Here is a 26,552-nt window from a genome sequence, read left to right as displayed (position 1 = left end):
TGGTATTAATTTAGCTAGAGCAGACAGTTACAAAAATTTAATCTCAGTTATTTAATAAAAGTGGATATTTTTCTGCAGTATCAACCAGTCCAGGAGGACTCTGGGCTCCTGGAAGAAACACATTATTCCAGGTACTGGAACAGTGAGAAGCTTGACAGGACCTCAGTTTTGTCAGATACTTCTGCACACTGTTTTTTAAAGAAATGAATAGTAATAGTGAGTTTCTCATAATGCATAATCCAAGGTGATTACTCATGGTTAGTCAGCTGCTGATATTTCTCATCTTTTTCTTCTTTTGTATAATTACCTTCATAAAAATAGCTGTATGATTTAAATCCTTATTGCCCTGTATTTGACCACAAAACATAATTAATTAGGTTTATCGACATTGTGTTTAACTGTGAGATTGCAGTTTCTCTTTCAATATGGTAATTAAATGTCACTTTTCATGTCCAAGTTCCCATGCTGCAGTTAGGTGGTGTCTGTAGGAAGGTGCCAGCCCAGCAGAGGTGAGGCTGTGCTGTCCCATCAGGGTTTGTGTCCCCACAGCCCTTGCTGTGTTTCTGACTCCAGCAGCCGCTGGGGCTGAGGAGCATCACCCTTTGGAGCACAGCCCCTCTTTGGTGTGGCTCCAGCAGCTGATGGAGATGGAGACTGCAGCCAAGCCATGATTTGTTTGTGCATTTCTCTTCACCCCTTGCTGATAGGCAGCATGCCGAGAGCAGCCATCCTTTAAAAGCCTGAGTCTCCTGCTCTCCTTGGAGTGGATGTTCCATGGCCAGGGCTCCTCTCCGGGAAGTGACTCCTGGAGCTTCCAATTCCCGCACTCTGCAGTGAGCTCAGTGTTCCCGACTGCTCTGTTTATGTTCAGGCCTGATGTGCGCTGATCCTTGGAAGAAAGGAGACACTGAGCATTCCAAGGCTCTGACCACTGGACTGGACTCATTTGTAGCCTAGGAAGGAAGTTTGCTGTAGGCATGGGGAGGGTCTGCTGCATTCTGAAAGCACAGTCCTTGCCCTTCTTCTTGAGAAGGGAAGGGGAATTGCCAAGTCAGTCTCAGATTGTGACTTCTCACATTCTCTCAGGTCATTGGTGCCCACTGCTCAAATAGAAGGAATATTTAAAACTATAACAGCCCCCAAAGTGCCTATGGGCCTCAGTGTCAGAAATCACTGTTCCCACTGCACAGGTTACCAAGTCTTTCTAGGCACTGACAGGGAGACTGAAAAGCTTAATGCAATGGCCTGCCTTGGCAGCTGTTGGTTAACCTGCTGGATCTCACACTTTTTGAGGATCTCTTCTAGTGTTTTCTGATACATTGAAGAAGAAGGTAAGAAAAACAAAACAAACCCAACTTTTGACATTTCTAGTATTCTCCCCACTGAAGATTCTCTTCAGTTTGTAATATACTGAATTATATATATTATATATATATAATTCAGTATATTACAAACTGCTAGAGTTTTAAATTTTGCTGAGTTTTATAAATGGAGAAACTGAGTGCTCATGTTCACACCATGATTCTGAAAATCCTGGAGCTGATATTGCTAATATCTGATGACTGTTAATTCAGTACTGTACTGGGTACAGGTTCCTTGCAGGTGTGAGTGAGTGAGCAGTGTTAATGTCAGCCAGTTGACTTGGCCAAAGCTTGAATGCATTGTCATTCTTGAACTGTTATTTTCCAGCAGATTGCTAAAATAAAAGCTGGTTTACTACTGAAGTGTCATCCAGATTTCAGAGCTTGTGCCAAATAAAATACCAGTTCTGGTGTCTCAAGTAGCAGGGAAGTATAAGATGATAAGATTTTTCCAAGGAAATACATTTTGTCTTCTGAAGATAAAATGTTTAAAAATAAAAGGAGCGTTTGTCTTCAGCAGTTAAGAAGATAGCAACCACCTACAATCTGTGAGAACACTTACATAAGGCTCATACATTGTACAGGAGTTCTGGTTTGCCAGTGCTGGAACACTGTTCCTATGTACTTGTCAGGGAAATGTGAACTGAAGCCTCCTAGCAGTGCTGGTGCACATTCTAATTTGATAATGTGTTCTAAAGGCTAAGTAGGAAAATATTTTTTTCTAATTTTCACTCTACTATTAAACATTTTGCTGTTTCTATGTTAAAAAAAAAAACCAAAACAAAACAGCTACCTGTAATCATTTAAGACTATTGGAACAATTGAGTAATGTGATTTTTAGTTTCTGGAAATAAGTTGGTGTTATGCTTTGCAACAGTTCATAAGCAGAAGTGGAGCAGAGGAATGGATCACACAACTTTAACTTCAGGTGTCTTAGCTGCAAGGAAGGAAGTGGAAACCCCTTGAGTGACAACTGATTTCTGTCAGATCAGCCTGGTATAAAAGGTGCTTTCTTGGATTATGTTAAGTAGAATATTGAAACTTTAGTAGAATGGATTTTTTAAAATTGTATTTTCCTGTACATGTTTTAACTGTTGAGTTTCAGTTATGTTATTAATATACTTTGTGTGCAGGTCTGCTTCAATTCAGGGGTTACACAGATAATGGTTACCATCTGTAAATGCAGATGGCAAATCTGAAATAATTCTTCAGGATTGAGGAGGCTTCAAACAAATGAGAAAGGGGAGGCAAATTGTTATCTTTAACATAAAATGTGAGAGTATCATGGGCTTTACATTCTAAATCAGAGGTTTCTCAGTTTTGCAGATGGCTGCTGGATAAAGTGTTGTACAGGGTTTGATTTTAAACAAGGTGAATAAATATTTTCTACTACTCATTTTCGTGTTTGGACTGTTGATGTACAAACAATTGGTTATATTAGAAACATCAGAATGAAATGGCTTTTGAAGACTGAAAATAGATGGGAGATATTCTGCATGTATTCAGTTGAGTTTTATGTGAAGTAAATGCTGCTGGTTGTAGCCTGCACCTGATGCTAAAGCAGCTGTATTCATCTGGAGCTGTTAAAATGAGTGTGCTAGAAAATGGTAAGGGTTTGCTATCATACATGCAGCAGTGTAAAAATACATTTACAGAGATGTTTGCAGATGTTTTTTGTCCTCATTTATTTCTTTTTTGTTTGATTGTTTGGAAAGATATTTATTAAAGTTATTTTTAAGTTCCTAAATTAGTTTTTTTCAATCAATAAGGAAAACCTTATGCCAAAGGCAAACTATTAATTTCATGGATGCCAAGTTCAGGAGTTGTCTTCAAAAAGTTGAACAGCTGAATGAATTCTTTATTAGATTCTAATAAAACAAGAGATAAGAATCAAATTAATTGTTTATATTTTATTATTGTAAGTCTCCAATTTTCCATCTTTATAATAGTTTTTAGAAGTTCTGTTTGTTGATTCAGTAAGGAGCTGTAAGAATCCTAGTGTATCTATGCCAGATGTTCATGATGTAGGTCACTGGTTTTTTTTCCCCCTACAAAAAACCCTGGAAATGTTGGGTGGAGATGTGTGTTTTCCATTTTGGGGAAGGTTAAGAGAATTTGTTGTTCTTAGCTCAGAAATATTTCTGTAGTCTGATACAGCAGCAGTTCATAAGTAATAACAAAAAGAAATGAGAGCAAAATGTGATTTGAGATACGAGTGAAGAATTTGAGGAATTTAGACTTTCTGGGAATAATGGAGTGTCTTTTGTTCAAAGATTATGTAGCAACATAGCAGTAGGGTTGTTGTAGAGTTAAAGGATCATTTGAGAACATACCTGGGTTTTTAGCAGCCTATATAAAAGATTTAGGAAAAGGGAAGTGCAGTATCTGAGACTCTACTGTGAATTGGAAAGTTTAAAATTAGGGTTAGATTTCTGCACTGGAGAACTTTGGATTTAGAGGTTTCCTAATGATGATGTTCATGTACTGTATGAAACCACAGTGAAAATAGGGCCCTGAGAGTCATGCTCAGCAGGAGAAGAAATTCAGTGTGAAGCAGAGGGGCAGAGCATTCATGCTGAGGTTACCCAAAGGTGGTGAAATCACTTGCTTTGGAGATTTTCAGAAGCTGACAAGGCAAGTTCCTGAGAGCTGGTAATCCCATGAGATGTGGGGATGGACTAGATGACCTCCAGAAGGTCCCTTCCAACCTGATCTCTTAACGTTCATACCACAGATCAAGCACATTTTGTGTGGGAAGTCAAACTTATTTTGAGTTGTGCTGCTGTGCTCAATCAACATCATTTAATTACATGCTGTGTTCTCAGTTGGAGAAACCCACATTTGTGTACATTCCTGAAATAAAAATTAAGGGATGGACGTTACTGATTCCGCAGTGTGCTGTAGATGTGGTGAAAGTCAAGCTAGTTTCATTCAAAGCATGATGTTTACTTACCTGTCATGGGGAAAAAAATTAGTCAAAGCTAATCTGCAGCATAACAAATGCTGAGCCTTAGTACAAGAAGGTGTTTCTATTAATGTCAACTGGTTTAAAAGCATGAATACAGCTCACGTGGCTTCATCTCTTTGAAAAGTGACTCCAAGGCAACTCCTAACTAGTAAATTGTGGATAAAATGCTGTGAATATGAACAGATAAGCAGCTGAATTTTCAGTTAAATTCTGCTCTGAAGAGACCTGCTTGGTTAATAATGTACTTAATTTGTATGAGTGAGTGGGAGTTTGAGGAGAGTGTAATGTCAGGAAATCGAGTGAGAGCTGAGTAAATTATGCTTCTAGAAGCTAAGAACAAAGAAGAAAAATCTTGCATAACAGTAAGTTAATGTGTCTTCATTTAATGTGAAAGCTCCAGTTGGTAACTAGGGAAAATAATGAAAAATATGCACTTAACCATGATAATTGTTCTGTTTAGGTGTATATCAAGCAGTACTTGCTTATATTTCTTATTTTTCAATTCACACTTTCAGAACATGATTCTCTACTCTTTTGTAGTGTAGGCCATTCTTTGGTTTGTCATCTTGGTTTTTTAAATGTCATGTGAACACTTGAAATATTTTGGTATTGATCATTGAAACATATATTGCATTTTCAAAATTCTGAATACGCACCCCAACACATGTGGTGTTTATATTCAGAATATTTGGAGTTTAAGGCTGAGTATGGTTAGCAGTTGTGGTTTTTAAGAAAAATAATTTTAAATTAACAAAAAATCTCACAATAACAAGACATTTCCTTATTTTTGTGGATCTGAGTTGTTAATATTTCATATCATTCAAGTTTCCAAGAGTCCAGGGATAGGACTTCATTGACATCCATATTGATTTATTGAAATTTTAATGACTTGATAGTTCTGTGAGGTATAAAAAGCCTGTACCAGTAATTCATACTTCTGTCTCTCCTTACTGTAGATTAGGTACTAAACTAATGATAGAAAGGAAGGCTATAGTAAATTGACTTTTCTTCTACTATTCAATAAGTAGCTAGTGTGCAGTAAAATTAATTTTAAAATATTCATGGCCAAAAGTCTTCCTTACTGGGGAGAATGAGGATTAACTAGTTCTGATATACTCCTTTGGTGATGTGAAGTCCTCTATAAATACTGACGTTGATTTGGGATCTGAAGGAGAGTTGTGTAGCGCTTCAAAATATTAAAAGCCATTTGTATGTTAGCACAACATATAAATTCAGCATTCTCTAATAGAAGCTATTGGGAAAAGGGGATGTTGTGCTGATACGCGGGTGGGGACGCAGGGTGGGGCACAGGAGCTCCGGTGAGGGTGAACACGGGGTGATGTTTCTGTCAGTGTGAGCGGAGGAACTGTCCTGCTTTCTGTTGAATTGCCTCTGAATCCATTCCCTGACTGTATTTTTGCCAACGCCGAGATCAGTAGGTAATGTCCTTAATTCTGAAGCTGTACTGTGGTGCGAAGGAACTGCCCACAGCCCAGATGCGAAGGCAGAGCAGTGTGTGAAGCGTTTGTCGGTGCTGCCGGAGCACAGAGTGACCAGAGCCGCGTTGTTTCCGCAGAGCGCCGAGGCGAGCCCAGGATGGAGCCCGCGGGGCCGGCGGACGCCGAGGACGAGCCCGGGCCCCCGGCGCGGCTGGCGCCCAGCCCGCACAGCGAGGCCGTGGCACACGAGCTGCGGGGGCTGTCGCTGCAGCCCAGCCCCTGCCTGCCGCCCCTCACCGAGCGCAAGAATGGTGAGTGACGGGTGACCGAGTGCCCGGGGGGGACCGGCCGGTGACCGCGAGGGACCCTCCCCGCCCGCTCTTACCGCGTCCGGCTGCTGCGGGATGCTGGGAAGGCCATGCCGGGAGCTTCACCCGCCAGGACAGCTCTTGGAGCAGCAGCAGGCACTCTGGAACCTGCAATGGAGTTGAGCAGATGTTTAAGTTTTAGTTTAAAAACTGCACCTGGTGTATACTACAAGTATTGATGAAATATTTTTGAGAGTTGTATTATTATCAGACAAAAAGGGATAATTTTCAATAATGGGGTTTTTTTCTGCATAAATAATACGTAGTTTATGTTATCCTACAAATTTTAATTCAATATTAGAATACTTCTGGAAAATTTGTTTTTTCTTAGTTTCCTGTAAAACTGAAATGGATGAGGTGGGTGTCTGTGTCCTGTCAAACCTCCAGAGCAGCCAAACTATTGCTCATCTATAAGTTCAGATTTAGTAAGTTGGGTTAATTTGGCTAGAAACAATTTTTTGTAGAAATGATGACAGTCAGAAGCAAATTTGAACTTTGAACTTGATGGATTCACATTTAAAGTAGTTCTAATAATTTAGTATTTTTACTTTTTACCAAAAATTGGATATTTGCAAGAGTCACTACTTTATAAAGTCTGTAAGCGTAAGAGATTGCAGTTCACAGAAATACAGTGGCACTTTAAAAAATTCTGAAATGTTTAAAGGTATTTTTTTGGTAGGATATTTTTATGCAGGAAGCATTATGCTTACTGGGAGCTCTGGTAGTGATCCTTTAAACCTTTTGTTTACTTGAATGAGTCTTTTGGCAGTAGTCCAGTAGGAGGCTGAACTGTTCTAGGGTTGTTCTGCAGTGTTGTTAAGCTGACTTGCACAAGTTAGTACAGAAACTGTGTTTCCAGCTTTTCCAATGTCACTGCAAGGGTAGGAGGCTTCTGCTCTGGTTTGGTTTTGTTTACCATGGAGGTAATCACAGCATGCCTGGGTGAGCCAGCAGTCACTGGAGCTGTTACTCCCTTCTCCTTTTTCACATTTTCCTCCTCTCCCCTGCCCTCTGCCCCAGAGATCCCAGTCCCAGAGCAAAGCAGGAGTAAGATTTGGGTGAGCAGAGCTCGGTGGGTTTGCTGCAAATTCTCATGGTTAGCTTAAGCTCCAGTGGAATTACTGTCCCTTGAGTTTACAAAGGAACATTTATATGCTGTGCCAACTCTGTCAAAGAGGTTTTAACTTCCAACAGAGGATCAATAACAAAACAGTTGGAGTGCATTAGCAGCTTAAGATTTTCTAGTCACTTATTACATGCAGGTATTTACTCCCTGAACAAAGACAAATGGATAATTTTGGGAGGTGGATGTTATATGTCAGTTTCCTGGACTGTCATAATTTTAAGGTTCTCCTATTTCATTTGAGCTGTTTTCAAGTTCTTGGCTGTGGGCAATACTAATGAAACTAATTTCAGGTTCTCATTAGTCTGCATCTTTTTGGATAATTAGGCAGTACACAGAGTGCATTGATCATGTAACCATATGCCCTGTGTATTGCAGTGGTTTTCCATGCCTGTTCTCTGGAGGCAACTCTTGCTCCACTTGCTAAAAAGCAGCAAAAGTTCCAATTTCATTGGTTCTGCTCTTCACACTTGCCACCTCCTGAGTGATGACAGAGATGTGTCTGTGATCTCATGACAGCCATGGGTGTACAGTCCCTCTCATGAGCAGTGGGCCTGGAGTCTGGGAAAAGGCTCTGCATTTGCATCCCTGCCTGAAGGAGGCCAGGTTGGGTCCAGGATGTGCTTTTAGGCATGATGTTGTGTCCTTAGGAAGGACAGCTTGGAGGAAGAGTGACATGGGTGAGGCTCTTTGGAAGCAGCAGGGAGAAAGAAGACTGATGCCTGGTGTTGAGTTGGGCTCTGGTGGAGGAAGCTGACAAGAGTCACAGCAGCGTGGCACGGCCCAAGTACCAGTCAGAACAATGTGCTGCCCACACACTGTACCACAGTTTCATGAGCTCCTGTCTGAGAGCCAGGAGGTGGCAAGGGAGGGAAGGATAGGCTGGCTGCTGCTGACAGCAGGAGGGTGGATGGGAATGATGCTGCCTGCAGCTTTCCAACCTGCTGTTTCAGAGCCAAATGATGGGAAGGGATTTTAGATACCATCAAAAAAAGGAAGCAGTGCATGGCCAGAGCTTTTTGCATGCTGAATTAATACTTTTGCAGAGCTGGTGAGCATGCCACTTTGCCTGGAAGAGGGAGCTGTGACGGGCTGGGTGTGAGGAGCCATGCAATCATTATTTCCAGGTACACATAAAATAGAAAGCTCCTTGTGTATTACAGCAGCCTCTCTTGGCTCTGCAGTGGCTTCCTTGACTATCTCATTGTGCCAAACTCTTCTTGTGACAGTGGCTACTAGTTTCTGAAAAAGAGACACGTTTCTGAAAAAGAGACATGTAAGTTGCTCTTGTGCAGTTGTCATCCACAGGTAGGTGCCTGGTTATATTCCTGGAAAGATGAGTGGATAAGTGGCTGGCACCTGTCAGGGCCATTGAGTGCCCTTTGGCTCTGCATTTTAGCCATAAATCCTGTCAGAAGGAGTGTGTGCCCATTCCCTGCCCTTTGTGAGGTGTGGAGAAGCAGTTCTGTTCCAGGCAGTGGGATCTCTGAGGTGTCTGCTCCTCCAAGCTCACAGCCAGCACAGGAATGGGATTGCTTCTGCTTCCCTTTGGGCTTGTGCAACATCAGCTGGCGGAGGAGAGAAGGTGGTGCTGTGCCTCCCATTGCTGGCAGCAACTGTTCTCCAGCAGAATTGGGCTAACTGAGAGAAGAACCAAGAGTCTTGGATATTTTGTAGGAAAAAAGCCTTGGGACAGTGAACACCCTAAAGTAAAAGTAAGACTGGTAAAATCTCAATTAGGAGAAAGCAAGTGCCCCTGGCTGAGTAAGGACAGGGACACTCGGGAGCAGAGACCCTGAGGCACTGAAGGTCAGGTGAGAATTGCAGCTTCCTGTGGGGCTGCAGAGCTTGTGGGGTACTGTGGGGAATTCAGGGGAAGGTGGAACACACACACACACAAAACCCAGCACAAACCCAAACATAAACAAATACTCCAAATGGTGTATATTGAGTCCTCCTAAGGGACCAGTCAAGTCAGCTGGGAGACACAGTTCTTAAAATAACTGAATGAAATACACATCCCACTTAACCTAATGGTATTACTTAAATAAATTTGATGATCCAAGGGTTTTTTTCTGGCATCTAAGAGCTGTGGTGTATTAGTTTGCCTGTTATCTCTTATCTTCCACTCCTTCAGTATGTAGCACTGGTAATGTGCATTCTTGGCATAGTTTTATGGCTTCTGAACAAATTCTCAATCCTCTGTGCAATTAATAGATTTGAACTGCAATTTTGATATTAGGGAATCAGGTGAGATTTGGGACATTCTTCTGGCATCTGTGTATGACTGGTTTTTCTCCATTCCTCTAAGATCAGTGATTAGGTGTTTTTTTCCCTTGTAATGATATATGGGTAGGTCACTGTGCTTAGAATTTTTCTAGAGAGTGCTGGGAGAGACACAGTGTAGAAAAGATGGCTAGTGGAAAGACTAGAGAATAACAAATGGAAGACTTAGTTCTGATTAAAGTGATAGCTTGGCAGGGAATATAATTGAAAAATCATCTTAAATTCAGCAGTTTCGTAATCACTAAGCTGAAAGCAATGAGATCTGGAAAACAGCATGCAGATATTCTGATTAACAGCACCACCACCAACAATAACATCAACAAACCGTGTACAGTGGTGGTCCAGAGAGGCTGTGCAATCTCCACCCATGGAAATACTAAAAATCAAACTGGGCACTGTCCTGGGCAAGCCTGTTCCAGCTGAGCCTGCTCCAGCAGGACTTGGGCCAGGGGATCTCAAGAGGCTGCTGCCAGCCTCAGTGATTCTGGGGTTTGTCTTTCCATTAAGGTTTTAAAAGCCCATGGAACATCCAATGCAAATATTCTGTTAAATAATCTTTGCTAAGAACATGCAGCATATTGTAATTAATATATATTTGTCTTTATGCTTTGTTTTTTTTTTGTAGTGCTCTGGTTTTGGGGGGAGTTTGTTTTTGGGGTTTTGTTTGGTTTTTTAACATATCAGTAGGAAAAGCAGAAGTCCCTTGGTCTCCCTGTAAATATTTGAATGCCATCCTATCTGTTCCGAGAGGAGAGCGCAAACTGAGTAGGTACTGATTTCCCAGTAAGTCTGTCTTTGTCACTGGTACTGCCAGTTCCCACAATCCTAGCATTCCCAGGCCATCAGTCAGTGTCTACAAGGAACAATTTTCAAATATTAAAGCATGTGAAAAGACACACAAGCCAAAACTCAGAGATCTCTAGGGACTGTGACCTCTTAAATGGAATATATTCTGACATTTTCACAGGCTACATGAAAGAATTCCAGCAGGGTCATTCCATTTGGTAAACTTCTAAACAAACATTCCATCATTTTAGTTTGATTTATAGATATTATTTTTTTTAATTATCTGCTTATTGTGAAGAGATTAACACAGGAGACATGACCTGTGACTGACTCAATTCAAGGCATCTGGTATATGTGAAATCCTGTTTGAGGGCCTGGCATTTGAGTGATCACAGGAGATACAGAAAGCATGTTTTCCTTTAAAGAGATCACTTGATCAAACTGTCTTATTCTGACCTTTTTTCTTGAAATTCCTTGTGCATAACTAAATGCATAGCTAGAAAAGAATGTTGAGTTAATTTTAAATTCCATTGTATAATTGTTTTAATTTGTTAGAACTAAGTCTTAACTGCAAATGTTGTTGTTGAAGTACCAGTTTGTGACAGAGCCACTACAAGAAGGTGACAGGGAGCAAACAGAACTGGAGATTGGTGTGCAGCACTTATTATAGGCAACTTGTGCAAATCAGAGGTAGCACAGTGGATGACTAAATATTGTCCTCTACAGGATATATATATGCAGTTAAATGTAGATCTGTACAGTTAAGCATATATAAAAATGCACATTTTCATGTACTCTATATACACATTTTAAAAATATTTATTAATTTAGATGTGTATATGGGTAAGACCAAATGGAAGGTGGTTTTCATTTAAGCAGTGAACACTGCCAACATATGTCCTCCCTTAAAAGGAATTTGTGTGGGTTTTAGTGGGAGTAGAAGAACATGCAGACTTATAAATTTGACATCACTGTAAGTGTTTGGTATTTTTCTGGGAAGGGTGACTGAGGTAGATGGTGACCATTATTTGTGTTGTTTGGGTCTTTGTTGCCACAATGGTGGAGAATACAGGCAGAACAGAGCCCCCCCAAAACAATTTCCCTTAATTAATAATTTGAAGTAATGTTCTTAATGTTTACAGAAGTAATAAAATAAATTATTATAGGGATTATGTAAACTGATGCTTTAGTTTGTGTAGTCAGAGCACTATTTTCCTATGTGAAGAAATTATTACATCATGATCAAGAACTAGATTATCCTAACACAATATAAAGCACCAAGATATTCATCAAGGTGTATGTAAAGCCAAGGTGAAATAGATATTTGAGTAATTAGGCTTTTTTCCCACTTGAAAATGTTATTATGGTAGTGAAAGAGTTTAAACACCCAAGGGCATTTGGTTTGGTTTTGTTTTTCTTTTTGATGGGATTGCAAAGGAATGAGTTCCATATGATGTGAAGAGTTGGAATGTACTGTTAAAGCAATTGTTGCTTAGTTACTTGGTGTTTAATGAGGCTGTGAAGCAGCTCCCAGTCAGTGATGTCACTCAGCACATCACTGATGCTTCACCCAGATAAGGATTTGTTGAGAGGGGCAGACAGGCAGGCACTGGGGAGGTACCATGGGGCTCCATTGCTTCCTCCTGTACTTTGGAATTTTAGTTTATATCTACTAGACACTTCCACCTTTTAAATAACACTTTTGCTGTAGGCTGAAGGTTGGCAGAACACTTGGAGCCTGTGCTGCAGAAGAATGGAAGGAACAAGTGCTGATGACCTTAGATGTAAAGCAAATGTTTGTGAAAAACTTGTGCAATACGTTGCTCTTAAATGAGATTCTGGCTTGAAACTGACAGAAACTGACAGAAATGTTCCATTCTGAGGCCTTTTTTCTTCATTTCACCCACTCTTATGCAGTATATTCAACTGTAATTGAAATTCAAATGAGAGGTACTTCTGCCCTCTGAAAATAATGCAAATTCCAACATTTCATTTTCACTGAAACCAAGAGCTTGTTGTGTGTCTTTTACTTCAGCTTCTGGTTTGGATGCACTGATGCAGTTTGTAACAGAGTTCAAACCTGTGACTGAAAAATACCACCTGCGGGACTCAAGATTTTCTCTCAGCTGAAAGAGATACTTTGGTTTTGTTGTTTGATAGAAAACAGTCTCTCAGCCACAAGTTTTGTTTCTAGGTCATTATAGGTTTCTCTGTGATTCTCAGTTTCATTTTGCTGTTTGTAATGTTAAAAACAGCTCATTTGAAACAGGTACATGCTCAAATTGCAGAGGTTTTATGTCCAATGTTTAGTTTGGAAATGAGTAGTTCTCTTTATTACAAAACATTCTCTATTTAAATAGTCAGCAGGAGAAAGAGAAGATGAAAAATTTGCAATCTGAAAAAGTTTTTTGCCTGTTCTTAACAATGCCATCAATTTCAAATGACAATCCAAATTCCAGCTCACTTTTAGACACTGAACAACTGAACACAAAATCATTTCAACCTCTGAGGGGAGTTTTAAGATCCCAAGCTTTTTCTGTCCCTGATTTAAATTGTGTAATTCATGGGTTGTTCTATTAACTGTATTACTGCTAAAATAAAGAGTAGCCAAAGAACAAACAAGTTGCTGTTGTTTCACTAATACTTACACTAGAGGATTTTTTGTGGTAGGCCAAAACGGGTGATTTGAAGGGCAAGGTGTTAAGTTCCCACCTGTAAAGTCACAATTTCTTTTCAGAGAAATATGGAATAGGGTCCCTTAAAACCAACAACAAAAGTAACTGAAATACAAAGCAGTTTTTATCTGTCAAAACAATCTTCAAGACAGGTACTGCCCAAACACAGGCAGCGTGTTCAGTGTATCAGTGTGGTGGTAGTGGTTCATGACAGAAATTCTGCTATTTCATAAGAGCTTAAAAAATTACCATCAGATTTGAAAGTGCATGAGTAAATCTGAGGAGTCACTGTGGTGCTTTAGCAGTCACAGGTAAGAACATGTGTAAAACTTTCTCGAGGAGCTCCAAATTTATTTCATTTGGCAGGGAAGAAGGAATCCTTAACTGGCAGGGGGTGAGCACTGGGGGCAGCAGGCAGCAACTGCCTTGGTTCACATGGGACCTGCTCGTGGAACACCTGGGTACTGGTAGTGAGCAGGTGAATTTGGACTGGAACGTGCCAGAGGTGTTTCTGTTCCTTCCAGTACAGCTCTTAGGAATGCTGACCAAGTCCATCATAGGAACGAGCACTTTTCCCATGTTGCAGTGCTGTGGAGCTGGGAATTGTGAGATGCCTCCAGCTGCCTGTGAAGCTGTCCCAGCGTTTTAGGCTTTTCCAACAGACATGTTGAGATGATGATTAGTTTTTCTTTGAAGCCTTATCACTAAAAATGTAAGAACTATATTGTTGCACACTCAGATAACCAGTAAAACCAAGTTATCAATTGAGCTTGGATTAAGGTATATTCAAGACTGCTGGGAAAACAAAAGGTTGTTGGAATAGGAATGTTTTTTCATGATGTGGGAGATAAATGTTATTCTTCATGCAGGGATTTAAGAGAAACTTATCCCTGAGCAGAATATCCAGATATTCTCCATATTCACAGTATAACTGAATCTGGGGCAGAACTATTTCCTTCTTCAAATGCATCTTTTCTTTGTCTTCATTTGTTATGTCTGCCCTCACCCAACTATTCCATATTGTATAGCATTTATTGGCAACGGCAGTATTTGGTTACATGAAAAATACACAGCATCATTTTGGCCTTTCATCTTTCCTAGTCTGTACAAGAATTTCCTCATTCTTATTTTTCATAAATTCTGTAATTCCTGCTTTTTATACTAAGGATTTTTCATGTTACTGTTGAGATTTTGATCAGCCTTTTCATCTCTGTGTTAACCTTGTATTGAACTAAGAGGTGAAATTGAAGCAAAATATGAGGTATAACTTCAAGTAGCTGAAGCATAAGCACATTGATCTGCTGTGGGGTGGCTACCCTTGGAAAGGGGGAGGAGTGGATAGCACCAACTCCTGCCTAAGATCAACTTTTTGAACAAGAGAAATGCTCCTGAAGGCTTGAACTGCTCCCACCCAGCTGCTGTTACTGTGGTCAGCTTTCACCTGAGCACTGGGCACTCTCAATTTATATAAAGCACTGTAAAGGGATAGGAATGGATAGAACTTCCTTCAGAAATATGGTGTTTGAAGAAAAATGTCCTCCTCTGGCATCTTTAATTACACACTTCCTCATTAGGGCATGGAATTTTTTAATTTCAAAATACTGTTTTCTGAATCATTGGGAAATCAGAGTGTATGAAGTGCACTGTACCCTTTTCATAAAATAATTTATGCTGTTATATATTGTTACACTGTTAGAATATAATTTATCAATCCAAACAATTAACTTCTCTCTTACAAGATAGAAATGTGGAGTACATACAAAATGGTACAAGAAAAATGTGGAGTTATAATCTGTTATATCAGTAAGTGTGTAATATTCTGTTTATTGACTGTGTCAGAGTTTAATGTGTGTTTAAGTAGTCTGTGTTTGTATTCTGCTTGTCTGTTTTTATTTTCTGAATGTGTGGAGTTTCTCAACAGTAGTTTTGTTTCTTATGCACAGTAAGTGTTCAGCTGCAGGCACTGAGGAAGTTAATTTGATTTATGAAGGAGCTTTTCCACAGTATTTTTTCCTTGTTTTCAGTAAAAATCACTGCAAAAGCAAATGTATTGGAATAGTCTGTAACTTGTATTTAAGCAGAACATAATTTAAGCTGATAATTTTTATACAAATGATGTGCAGACAACTGATTTTTAGGCTGGGAGAGTGGCCTCAAATCATTCATGCTGCAAAGAGTTTTTTGCCTGTTATTGTCAGCTCCTTACATGTCAAGAGGTTGCTAAAGCCTGGTGAGCTCACTCCTCCTTGGAGGGTGCAGTTCTGAGCAGATCTAGGTCTCCTTCTCCCAGCAGCAGGCAAACAGGGAGAGGCTTCCAAATCTTGCTGGGCCAGGCAGCTTCACAGCCCGTGGTGTCACTTGCACTGGGAGTCAAGGTGAACAGTCAGTGCTCAGTGGCTGTCTTGTAGAAAGATCCAAAGAGGAAAAGATGGGGGTTTTTTCCTAGTTTCCACTTCTAAAAATTCTGTATCTCAATCTATGTAGGTATTTTCAAATCTGATTCTATGGAAGTGAAACATTTTATCTGAATGGAGATATCCTTTATAATTTCAGGTTGAAGGATTTAAAATACAAAGTAGAGGTGTGGAAAATGTGTGCAATGATAGCATTTTTAGGCCAAAGGGAAGGGAAAATACACCTGCCAGAATTCCTAGTTGACATGTAGAGACTCTTAAACATTATGTATAGTTTCTTTTCTCTAAGTACAGGAAATGAAATGCAGACTTGTCTGCTGTTCCCTTATGGCCAATGCCAGGTAATTAGAGGGGATCCATTTCCCTGAAATCTTCCAGGTTGACACTGAAGTTGATGACTCATGTAAGATAAATGGGATATGCTGCAGAGACTGGCAGATCAGAAGCTGTGGGAGGAAATACTCCTGGAACTGTTGGGAATAATGAGATGTGTAACTAATGCAAAAAGGAAAATAATAAAATATTCGGGGCTTAGATTTTTACAACAAGGAACAGAGGCTCTCATACTGCAGGAATGGCATGGAAATAATCACTGGTTTTCCCAGTTACCTCTGCTAGGTACATGTCTCTGGAACCAGTCCTGGGGTTGATGGGTGCGAAGGTTCCTTAACATAACTATAACATTTTCAAATGCCGCTGTGCAGCTTTGTTTACGGGTGAAACTTAATGAGTAATGAATGTGCCGGTCAGGCAAAGATGAAATATTTCTGCTGCCTGCAGCAGTGTTCTGAGGAGTGGGGGCAGGGAAAAGGAAGGGGGGAAAGGGAGAGGGACCTCAGCAGTAGTTTGTCTTAGGTATCAGCGAATGCTCTCCAGCAACTGCTGGATTTATTTTTAACCGCTTGACTCATTCTTTGTCAGATGATTGACCACCGAGCTGCACATTGAACACCAATGTGCAGAGGAAGCGAGCGTAACTCCAGGCACAGGAGGAGTGTCTGCCTGGGAGGAGAGGCGGGCTTTGGGAGTTCGGCTTCACATGCTCGGTGCCCGCGCTGAGAGCGGGCTGCGGGCTCGGAGCGGCCACAGCCAACTGAGCCGAGCCGGGCTGGGCTGAGCCGAGCCGGGCTGGGCCGAGCCGAGCCGAGCCGAGCCGAGCCGAGCCGAGCCGAGCCGAGCCGAACCGAACCGAACCTGGCCGGACTGAGCCGAACCAGGGTGGGCTGAGCCGAGCCGAGCCGAGCCGAAGCTGGCCGGGCTGAGCCGAACCAGGGTGGGCTGAGCCGAGCCGAGCCGAGCCGAAGCTGGCCGGGCTGAGCCGAACCACGGTGGGCTGAGCCGAGCCGAGCCGAGCCGGGGCAGCGCCATGGGCGGCGCGGCGGTGCCCGGGCTGCTGCTGCCGTAGGAGCCCGCGGCGGGCCCCGTGCGGAGCGCGCTGCACCGCTGCCCACCGCGGCCTGCGCTTTTTCGGTGCTGGATGTTGCCATTCTAAAGGATTCCCACCATGATCGATAGCTCCAAGAAACAGCAGCAGGGCTTTTCCGAGATCTTACCTGCAGGAGATCTTAAGCCACTGAAGGAGAAGGAATGCCTTGAGGGGAGCAGCCAGAAAAGTCTCAAGGAAGGTCAGTCACTTGCTGCTTGGGAGACAGAGAATGCAGAAGTCCTGGGCACATTCAGTTCACCAGCATGCCTGATGTAATTCTGTAGGTCAGAAAGAGTTTTTGTACATTAAATGAGGTATTGTTTTCCCTCTGAAAAAAAAAAAAAACTCTAAAAGCTGAATTTATATTTTACTTGAGACTAGTAAAATAACGATGATGATAGCTTGATAGCAATTGTAGTATGAAGAAAAATGAGCAATCAGGTAGTCTTTTCAGGGTATTATTTAGTGCTGAATTAATGAAGGACTCTGAAATTGTCCTGTAAATATTGCACAAAGTGCTTCAAAATGTCTCTATTGAAATACATTTAACGAAATAAACATCATTAAATATGGCATGTCAAAATAAAACCCCACACACCTTTAGTATTAGACATATTGTTACCTCATTTGCAACAGTGCTTTTCTCAGCTCTTTTCTTTCTTTGGAATTCTGTTCTCCCCTCATACTTTAAATTAAATTTGATTCTGGTTTTGAGAAGTGTGCTTTTCAAACCACATTATGTCTTTTTAAATTATTAGATTTCAGCTGGGCGTTAAATTGATAAAATGCACGGGCATTAGTTTTTAAAATAGCAGTAGTTTGAGAATATTTGGAATATCATTCAAAGCTGACAAGTAGAACTATACGGGATTCATTTAAAGTAATCTCTGTTAGGCTGAGGCAGTAATGCTGCTGAGACAGGGAAATGTTGTTACTTCTGCGGACAGGGCTCTTCCCGCTGGCCGGGGTGAAGGAGGAGAAGGCAGAGACCTCTGGAGGGCGGCTGCCAGCCCTGCCCAGGGCCGTCTGGCACAGGGGGAGTAACACACCAGGCTCTTGCAGCTCTGGGCTCAACTCCAGCTGCTTAATCAATAGGACACAAACTGTGTTTGTAGTAGACAAAATTCCTGCTTTCCTTTCACAGCACTCTGCTTTGGCTTTTCCTCCAGATATCTCTGGATTGTCTGGTGATTCAGAGATTTCTCCCTTGGTGTGGTGGGAAGAGTTCTATATGAGATCCTGCCTTTTTCAGAATTTAAATGCTGGGTTTGTTTGGGGGTTTTGTTAATTTCTTTTTTAAATTTGGACCTTAATAGTGTTTAAATTTGGCAAAAAGATAGCCCATATTCAGCATTAAATTCAGTACCTGACAGGTTAGTTTAATGCCCCCATTACTTAGCTTTAAGTTTGAGCTAGAGAAAGCCCTGATCTTTGTGCAGTGTTCTGGTCCTGAAGGTGTGTTGGTGATCAGGAAGGTACTGAGAGGTTGGGAAGGTACTGAGAGGTTGAGGGTTGCTGCCTGTGGCAGTGGCTGAGAGCAGAACAGTTTTGCCTCCTTTGTGGCAGGGAAGTCCTGACTGGGAGACAGTGATGAAAGAAAGGGCCAGCAGTGCCTCTGGCTCGGGGTGGTTTTGCCTCCCAGCTCAGAGCAGCCCAGTTAAAGCCCTGCTGCTGCTGAGGCTCTGGGGACAGCAGCGACAGAGAAGGGAGCCAGGAGGGTCAGAGGGGTGGGCAGTGATGTAGGAAAGAAACAAAACCTATCTGGGGTAAGCTACCAAAAAATCAAGTGCCGAAAAACATGGCAAAGCCAGCAGGGTGGGTACTGTAGGTGGGCTGATGAGTAACCACAGTACTGATTATCTTCAGGCCTCTTCAAGCATGTCAGTTATGGAGAAAGTGGATGAAAGAATGTACATTACAGTAATGATGGTCTGTCAGAGTAGCAAAAAACCTGCAATTATGGGATACTCTGCCAGTCTAAATTCATTAATATTTGAGAGCTTAAATTATTCACTGCATACAAGAAGATATGTTTTCCATAATCACTATCTTTGCTTCCTTTTCTGAGTTTTAGTACCTGTTCTCCATTTTCACTTTCCCCAGTAATCTATCTTATTCTTTTATCTCTCCCAAGTTTGGCAATGTAATGATTAAAATAATGAACCTCTTCTTGAGAGTTTGATTGACTACAGGATCTCCTCTTCCAGCCTTTCCTCCTTCTAAAGCTTAGAAAAACAATAATTTTCTTTCTTGTTGTATATAGAATGAATTATTGAAAACACTCCAAATCTTCTTGCTTTACATCTAGTGGGACTAAAACAGAGCTTCACATTTCCAGTTTGTTATGAAATACGTAGTTCAGACATTTTATAGATTTTTAAAAATTCAGTTGCAGTTGTTAGTTTAATCCTATTTAAATAATACTACAGGTAACAGATTTTACTTTTTTAAAAACATAAATTGTAGGACAACTTATTTTACAGAACAGTATCTTCTAAATTAGCTTGTGCCATTCTGTGTCTGTTTTTTTTGCCCTCCTCTTTTCTCCTCCTTTCTTCCTCCTTAAAATGATGTGGCTGGTTTTGCCAGGTGAATTCTCAAACGTTTCTTCCTTAGGACACAAAAATACTTAAAAATACGATATATGAATTAGAAAACTTGCAAAAATTAAAATGTAATTATGTAGAGATCCAATTCAAAAAGTGCCTTTGTTTCATAAGCTACTTTGCACAGGTTTAGTAAATGTAAAAATCCTGAGATAGTGCAGTGCTTATTTCAGCAATGAGTACCTTAAGAGAACTGCAAGGTGCAAATTTTTTTTACTTAGTATTTCTTTATAAGAAAAGGAATTTTTGATGGAAGCAAAACCAATAACACTGTCTTCAGCAAATTAATATTAAGGACATTAGCAGTTTAGATTGCAAAGCTGAACTTTTTTCTTTCCTTAGGCTATTGATACACATTATAGCACCCTGTAGCATATGGGAGGAAATCCTTTTAATTATCCTACTTACTTCTTGTAAACAGCTCAGATACTATTGTTGCCTGTTGCCTTTTTTGTGAAAAAAGTTCTTACTTTTATCTGTCTGATAAAAATTACCTTTTGTATGAGCAAGGAACAAATATATTTTCTGTCTCTGAGGTCAGTCATACAGTGCTAACTAAACAGCTTTTTCAGAAATTCCTGTACCATTGACTCTACCTCCTGCAGCATCTTGTAGCACTGTCAAGTAAGCAACCAAAACATTTGGAAAATTCAAGTGAAAAGCCTTAAATATGCATACAGTTACTAAGGAATATTCAGTGCCATCAAACAGTGCATGTGTTAGGACCTGGGAGTATACCTGGACTGCAGATTGAAAGGTTTCCCAACAGCACTGGAGAGAGCTGAGGAAATCTTGTTTTATACCCTGAATTGTTTCAGTATAAAGATGGATGAGCTGCATGACTGTACAGAACTCCTGAAGACACAGTATTAAACTGGTGAAACAGATCAGTCTGGTGATTAGGTGGGATTTAAAAGGAGGCTGAATCCCAGTTTGTTTGCACCATATTTTTCATATCATATCTGAGTTTCAGAGTTACCAGTTGCCTGCAGGCTACTCTAATTTAGAAAAACTAGCCAGGAAGGAAATTTTATTTCCACCTTGAAACACAATTTCTTTCCGGGATTTGTAATGCATTTTCAATTTACTGGTTTGTGAGGAACTGGAGACTGGCAAGTGCTGGAAACAGGATACAGGGTGCAATGAGTGGATTTCTCAGGTGTGCACTGGAATTGTCTTTGTGCTGCCTGAGTAACAGATTACCAGGTGTAGTCAGGAAGGATTTCTTCCCCTCATCCCTTGCAATCAAATCCATGTTGCATGAGAATTGTTTATTCAACAGACTTCCTGCTATTGCTGGCATGTTGAGTATTGCTGATACTCTCGACCTCTTCTGCTCTCCTGCTCTGGCATGATAAAGATTATTCTCTTGGTTTATTTGGGTTGGTTGGTTTTTATAAAGAAAAAGCTCTGAGTTGGGTTATCTGGTGTTTAGAGGTGTTTTTATGACCCCTTATCAGTGGTAATCCATCAGGTATGTTTCTTGAGACACAGATAATTAGAAAAATACTGGTGAAAAAAATGTTATTCCTTTGTTAATAAAGGAAGCACTATAAATTCTGTGTAGTGATCCTGCAGGGCTGTGCTAAATTCTACCACCATAAACAGTCTCTTTAATGTCATGGGATAATTGTATGTCATAAAAGTAAATCAGCACTTACTCCACAGAATTTTCTTCTTCAGTGTAGCACTTAAATTAATAATAAATATATTGGAATACCATTATAATAAACACATGCTTAACTACTTCAATAAACCAAGACTACTATGTACTAATTTGATTTTGTATGTAATCTGTATACAATTAGAAGACGATAGTGGCTAACCAAGAAGAGCTTTTAAAAAACTTGCTATGGCAACTATAAAATTTCTTGAAGTTTTTATAGAAGGATTAGGAGTGCTGCTGCCAAGAGCCAGGGGTATTCCCATCCAGCCCTACTCTGCTTACTGCCAGCCTCTTTCTCCTGTTGGCATTAGGAGCCCAAAGTCAGTGGCTATTGCTGAAGAGCATTTCTTTCAAGGTGCCAGAGCACAGACCTGACAGGAGGCACCTCTGCACTGTGAAAGCAGCAGAAGCAGCTGGGGGTGGAGGGAGGCACAGACCATTGGCTTTTCATTGGTAATCCTGTGTTAGATCATATTGAGTTATGAAACCACTGTCTGCTTGCTGCTCTGCTGGGGGATTCTTCTTTCCTGTCACATCCACCACAACACGTGGGAGCCTCAGCCTCCAGTGCAGGGTCCTCCCTAATGCAGCAACTTCTCCATCTCTGTGATCAGCTGGACTCACCCACTGAGCATCTGCAGAGTCTGGAGCTGTCTGCAGCAGAGGTGACTCAGTACCATTGCTCACACCCCCGTTTGCAAGCAGGCAGCTCAGTGCAATCCACCTTGCTCTGCTTTGAATTGCTGTGTACTCTCCTGAGGTGGAGAATCTGCTTGGGTGTGCGTTTTGTTTGCTGTGCCTAGGAATAGCATGGACAATGAATGGAGGGGGCTTGGCTGGAAATCATCTGTCATCATTCTATGTAATACACTCCAAATTATCACAAAGGAAGCTGTAATAGATGTAGAATTTAAACTCAAGTTTCATGAGTCCCTTCACAGTACATTTTTTGGCTAATAGTAGTATTTGAGGAAATGCAGATTATTTTTTAAAAAATCAGAGGTCTGCACTTAGCAGAGTAATACTTGCAGATTTAGAAAATGTTATTTTTAATATACTGAAGTTATGCAATTTTACAGAAAATGGTAATATAAGCTTTAGTTTGTTAAGACTTCTCACCCAACATGATAATGATTTTTCTCATTTTAAAGATGTAAACAGAATCATGAAAAGTATAGATTTTGCTTTTTACATATCCATGCATATATATATATATATATATTCATCCCAGCAGACATCCCAGTAATTTGTTTGAAGGCTTGTGTATATTCTGGCTGGTTTCTAAGCAACATGTTCCATAGCAGTAGGATACAATACAGATTGTCCTATATCTTAGTCATTTAAGCCTCTCAGCTAATGATATTGTTATAGTTCATATGTTTGTTTGAAACGTTGAGTTTACATGCAGCTCTCTTTGCCATCTAGGTTTTCATTTTCTGCTTTCAGTGGATGCTGGAACTGCTGGAAGCACTCATCTGAGCATCAGCACTGGCTGCAGACAAAAGCTTTAAATCACTGTGGTGTCATTTGAGAGATCTGGACGTCCTGCAGGGCTCCCCTCCAGAATTCTGGAGAGATGATCTGAAATGGCCCTCAGGAGTCTCCTCTCATGTACTTTACATTTACACAGTACATTTCTAAGCTGAAATGGAAGTATGACTGAATAATTGTTCAAAAATGAATATGCAAAAGAGCTGCTTCAGCTTTTCTTAATTATTTTGGATATAGTCTTAGCAGAAAAATCACTTATACAATAATGGAAAAAAAGAACATTAAAATTATATAACAAGCCAGTAAGGGTTTTTTTTTTTTTTAATGAAAGCAAGATAACTAAATAAAATAGCTCCTTTTTAAAATTAAGTCCTGGCATACATGGAAGTTTTGAAGGCATTCACCCATGGTTAGATGATGTCTGATACTTTTTACAAGATGAATTTGTGATAAATTATTTTTGTTTTAAAATGCTGTTATTACCATCTTCAGGCTGATGGGGAACAAGTACCACAATTTAAAATGCATTTTATCTTAAAATTCCATACAACTTACTTAGAATAATTTCCAACAAATTAAAAGTAGCTATTTTCATGGTTTTCTCACCTCTCCTTCTTTGACATGCCATATATATGAAGTTAACATTATATTACCAAATTTCTGACTTTGGACTGGTGGAATGTGTAATACCATGTGCAAACTACCATATTCCATAACCTTCCTGAATTATGTATCTTGCATATCACCTGCTCTTTCTTTTACTTAATACACAAAATATACTTTCTACTATTTTTTTATTTGCAGAACAAATATTAGTGGGAAAAATTAACCATTTTTTAATATATAGAGTACAATACCTCAACATAGAGCTGAGGGAGAAAGCTCAGGAGAAAGCAAAACCTATTTCTGGAAGACTAACCTAGCATAAAGTTAGGGTGTGTAGAAAATCCAGACTTTAGGATGTGAGCAGATGGGGTTTGGGGTGCAGGGCAGCAGTGCAGGATGCCCAGAGAGCACTCGGTGCTGTAGGATGTGAGCAGATGGGGTTTGGGGTGCAGGGCAGCAGTGCAGGATGCCCAGGGAGCACTCGGTGCTGTAGGATGTGAGCAGATGGGGTTTGGGGTGCAGGGCAGCAGTGCAGGATGCCCAGAGAGCACTCGGTGCTGTAGGATGTGAGCAGATGGGGTTTGGGGTGCAGGGCAGCAGTGCAGGATGCCCAGAGAGCACTCGGTGCTCAGGTTCTGCGGCTCTGGAGCTGCTGCCGTGTGAGGCTGTGTCACAATTCCAGGGCAGAGGTGATGCTGGGATCACTCCCGGTGGAATTCCCTGCTCTGTGCAGTGCCACACGCTGGTGACACCCTTGCCTTAAGGGTACAGCTGCTTCAGCCCAGGGGACACCTCTGTGTCCCCCGCAGTGCCGGTGCCACTGCAGCCTCTGCCGGGAGCCTCTGCCCGCTGTGCCCCAGCCTCCAGGGGGCACCGGCTGCACAAAAGCTGTTGGCAGCTGGCAGGAGGAAATGGAGGCTTTCAGTACCAGCTTTGCATTGAAAGGAAGCGGCCGCGGTTCCAGCCCTGTCGGTTTCCATGGCAGCCAGCCTAGCAGCCTGCGCTGGAGTTTCTGCCGCTCTTGGAAATTTCCAAGGGGTTATGGAGGAATGTTGGACATTACATTTTCTCGTTTCCACTTGCAGTTTTAAGTGTTTAAATAGGTAATATCTGTTGGATTTTAACTTCAGGAGAATAATGAGATGATTACATACAGAACATTAAAAAAATCTCGATGTGTTGTTTTTCTTCTTGCTGCCATTTGAAAGGACTGTGTGGTGTCTTCTGGACCCTGTGTCCACGGCTAAATGTTTGTTTCAGCTGTGTAATTGGGAAATGACAACAACTATTTGCTGTTTCATAGTACCTTCTATAAAAAGATTAAAATTTGATCTTAAATTAATAGGCTATGTAATGGGCTATGTAATGAACTACGTTAGATGTGGAATTATTAGTGCTGGAACTGCTGGAACTGTGCACAATATGTGTTCTGGTTTTTTTCAAGGCAAGAAGCAGTGGTGAAAGCTTGTCAATCAGTGTAGATAGCATTGCTCCTGCAGGACAACTATTGATTTATTTTTGGCCTCTTTACATTCCAGTGCTTGTGATTATGTAGTACTACTTTGAGACTGCTCTTCTATAGGATACACATTACAGATCCGTAACAGGAATCACTTGCTTAGCTCTGATAAAAGCTGTTTGTTGTGGGTGATTTAATAATACACATTATTTCACTCCTTCTGCCACTCACAGCAAGTAAAACATGCCCAGAGCGCTCTGTTTGCTGCCTTTCCAAGGTGTACAGGACGTGCTGTGTCTCCTCAAGTGCCTGTTGGTGGCACTTCTGCTCCCACCCCCTGGAGCCTTCAGCAGGAGATTGAGGAGCTGCTGGTTCTGGTTATCCTCAGTCTCTGCCCCTTTGGGGCACATTGTGTGTAAACCAGAGCAGGACTCCTGGTGTGACAACAGGGCATTCATTGGCTTTATAGAAGTTGATCCTTTACAGGAATACACTTCCACATACCCAAGTGCATTGGTTAATGGATGAGCTCCCCTTTCTGCACCATCCTCTCCATTCCCTGGTCAGAAGTGTTGATTCCCTGGAGTGCTGACACTGGAAGGAGCTGGAGTGGAGCACCAGCCTCTGGCACTCAGCTTTTGTGCTGGCTAAACACTCTCCCTCCAGTGCAGTCACAAGACTTCTGCTGACTCTGAGAGTCAGATAACCAGATGTTCTTACTGTGGGGAGGGATTATGCTTTTTTGTTTTGTCAGTAAGTATGAAATAAGCTATTCAAGCTTTAATGATCATTTTATTGACTTAAGAAAAGACATGGAAACTTTGGAATCTCTCCACCTGGTGTTCAAGTGTTAAAATCATATGCTTAGTTGAAAGCAAAAAAGAATATCCTCCCTTGTCCCTCCGTCAAAGCAGGAATTGGTCTGACCTCTCTGTGCATGGCTTTTATTCAGAAGCAGTTCACAGACAATTTTTAGAGTTGCAGTGGTGTGAAGGAGGATTCCTGCCAGATAACGTGAAGTGCAAAATATTTGTACTGTCTTTTAACAACTGCATTTGCCAGTGGTGTTAACACTGCCCTTCTTTTACACGTGTACTTTAAATAGGAGGAACAGCATTAACAACATAATTAGTTTTTCAACATATGTAAATATTTGTTAATGTTGTGCCTTCATTTTGGAGATCACTTATGATTTTAGATGTTATGTAGGTAACTTCCTGATTTTCAAAGTGTAAAAGTGAAAGGTAAACTATCTGGCAGCAAGCTGAATGGATTTATTCTGATAAGAACCATCTGTAAAACACAATGTTTGAGTAAACACCATTCCAAGGGCGACTTTGTTTTGTAGTACCTCCACCTCCTGTCTTTCAAGTTCTCCCTTCCCCACATTCCATGATGGTTTGTCTGTAAACGTTTCTTTAAAATAAAGGGGAGGGGGAAAAACAAAAGAAGGAAAAGAAATCCAAACCCTGACCCACACTAGAACAAGAATAAAAAATATATATGCATATATCATATATATATATGTATGTGTGTATATATATATATATGTTGTATTTGGGTAATGCTTCAGTGGTTTTTAGATTTTTTTGGGGGGTTTTTTTGGGGTTTTTTTTTGTTTGTTTTTTTTTTTTAGGCTGTGTCTTATCTCAATCCAACTTTACTAGATTTATCACTTTGTGTGTTACTGACTGTTCTAGAAATCTCTTGCTCTATGGATTTCCATATATATGATAAGTAAAGTCTGTATTAGCTTTAATTACATTAGATTTAAACCAACCTGTGTTCTGTTCTAGATAGTTTCTCACAGAAATAAATGAGCAATTCTTTGCCATAAGTGGAATTCTCATATGGCTCATCCTTGTCTCTGAAGATAAT

At 40.8% G+C, this 26,552-nt stretch overlaps 1 protein-coding gene across 4 annotated transcripts in view; it reads left to right on the top strand.

The window, feature by feature from the left end:
• Positions 1 to 26,552, top strand: part of MRTFB (myocardin related transcription factor B) — a 67,220-nt gene that overhangs the window by 10,980 nt on the left and 29,688 nt on the right. For 3 of the 4 annotated variants that reach the window (XM_066560526.1, XM_066560528.1, XM_066560525.1), the window contains one exon: positions 5,906 to 6,079. In XM_066560526.1, coding sequence (XP_066416623.1) covers positions 5,926 to 6,079 — 154 coding nt within the window. In that variant the 5' untranslated portion in view covers positions 5,906 to 5,925. Of the gene's footprint in view, positions 1 to 5,905; positions 6,080 to 16,847; positions 17,046 to 26,552 lie in introns of those variants that run through there. The other variant, XM_066560527.1, reaches the window with a different exon arrangement.

Source organism: Molothrus aeneus, chromosome 16 (assembly GCF_037042795.1).
Source record: "Molothrus aeneus isolate 106 chromosome 16, BPBGC_Maene_1.0, whole genome shotgun sequence".
Taxonomy (NCBI): Eukaryota; Metazoa; Chordata; class Aves; order Passeriformes; family Icteridae; genus Molothrus; species Molothrus aeneus.
This window is presented reverse-complemented; position numbering and strand designations above follow the sequence as displayed.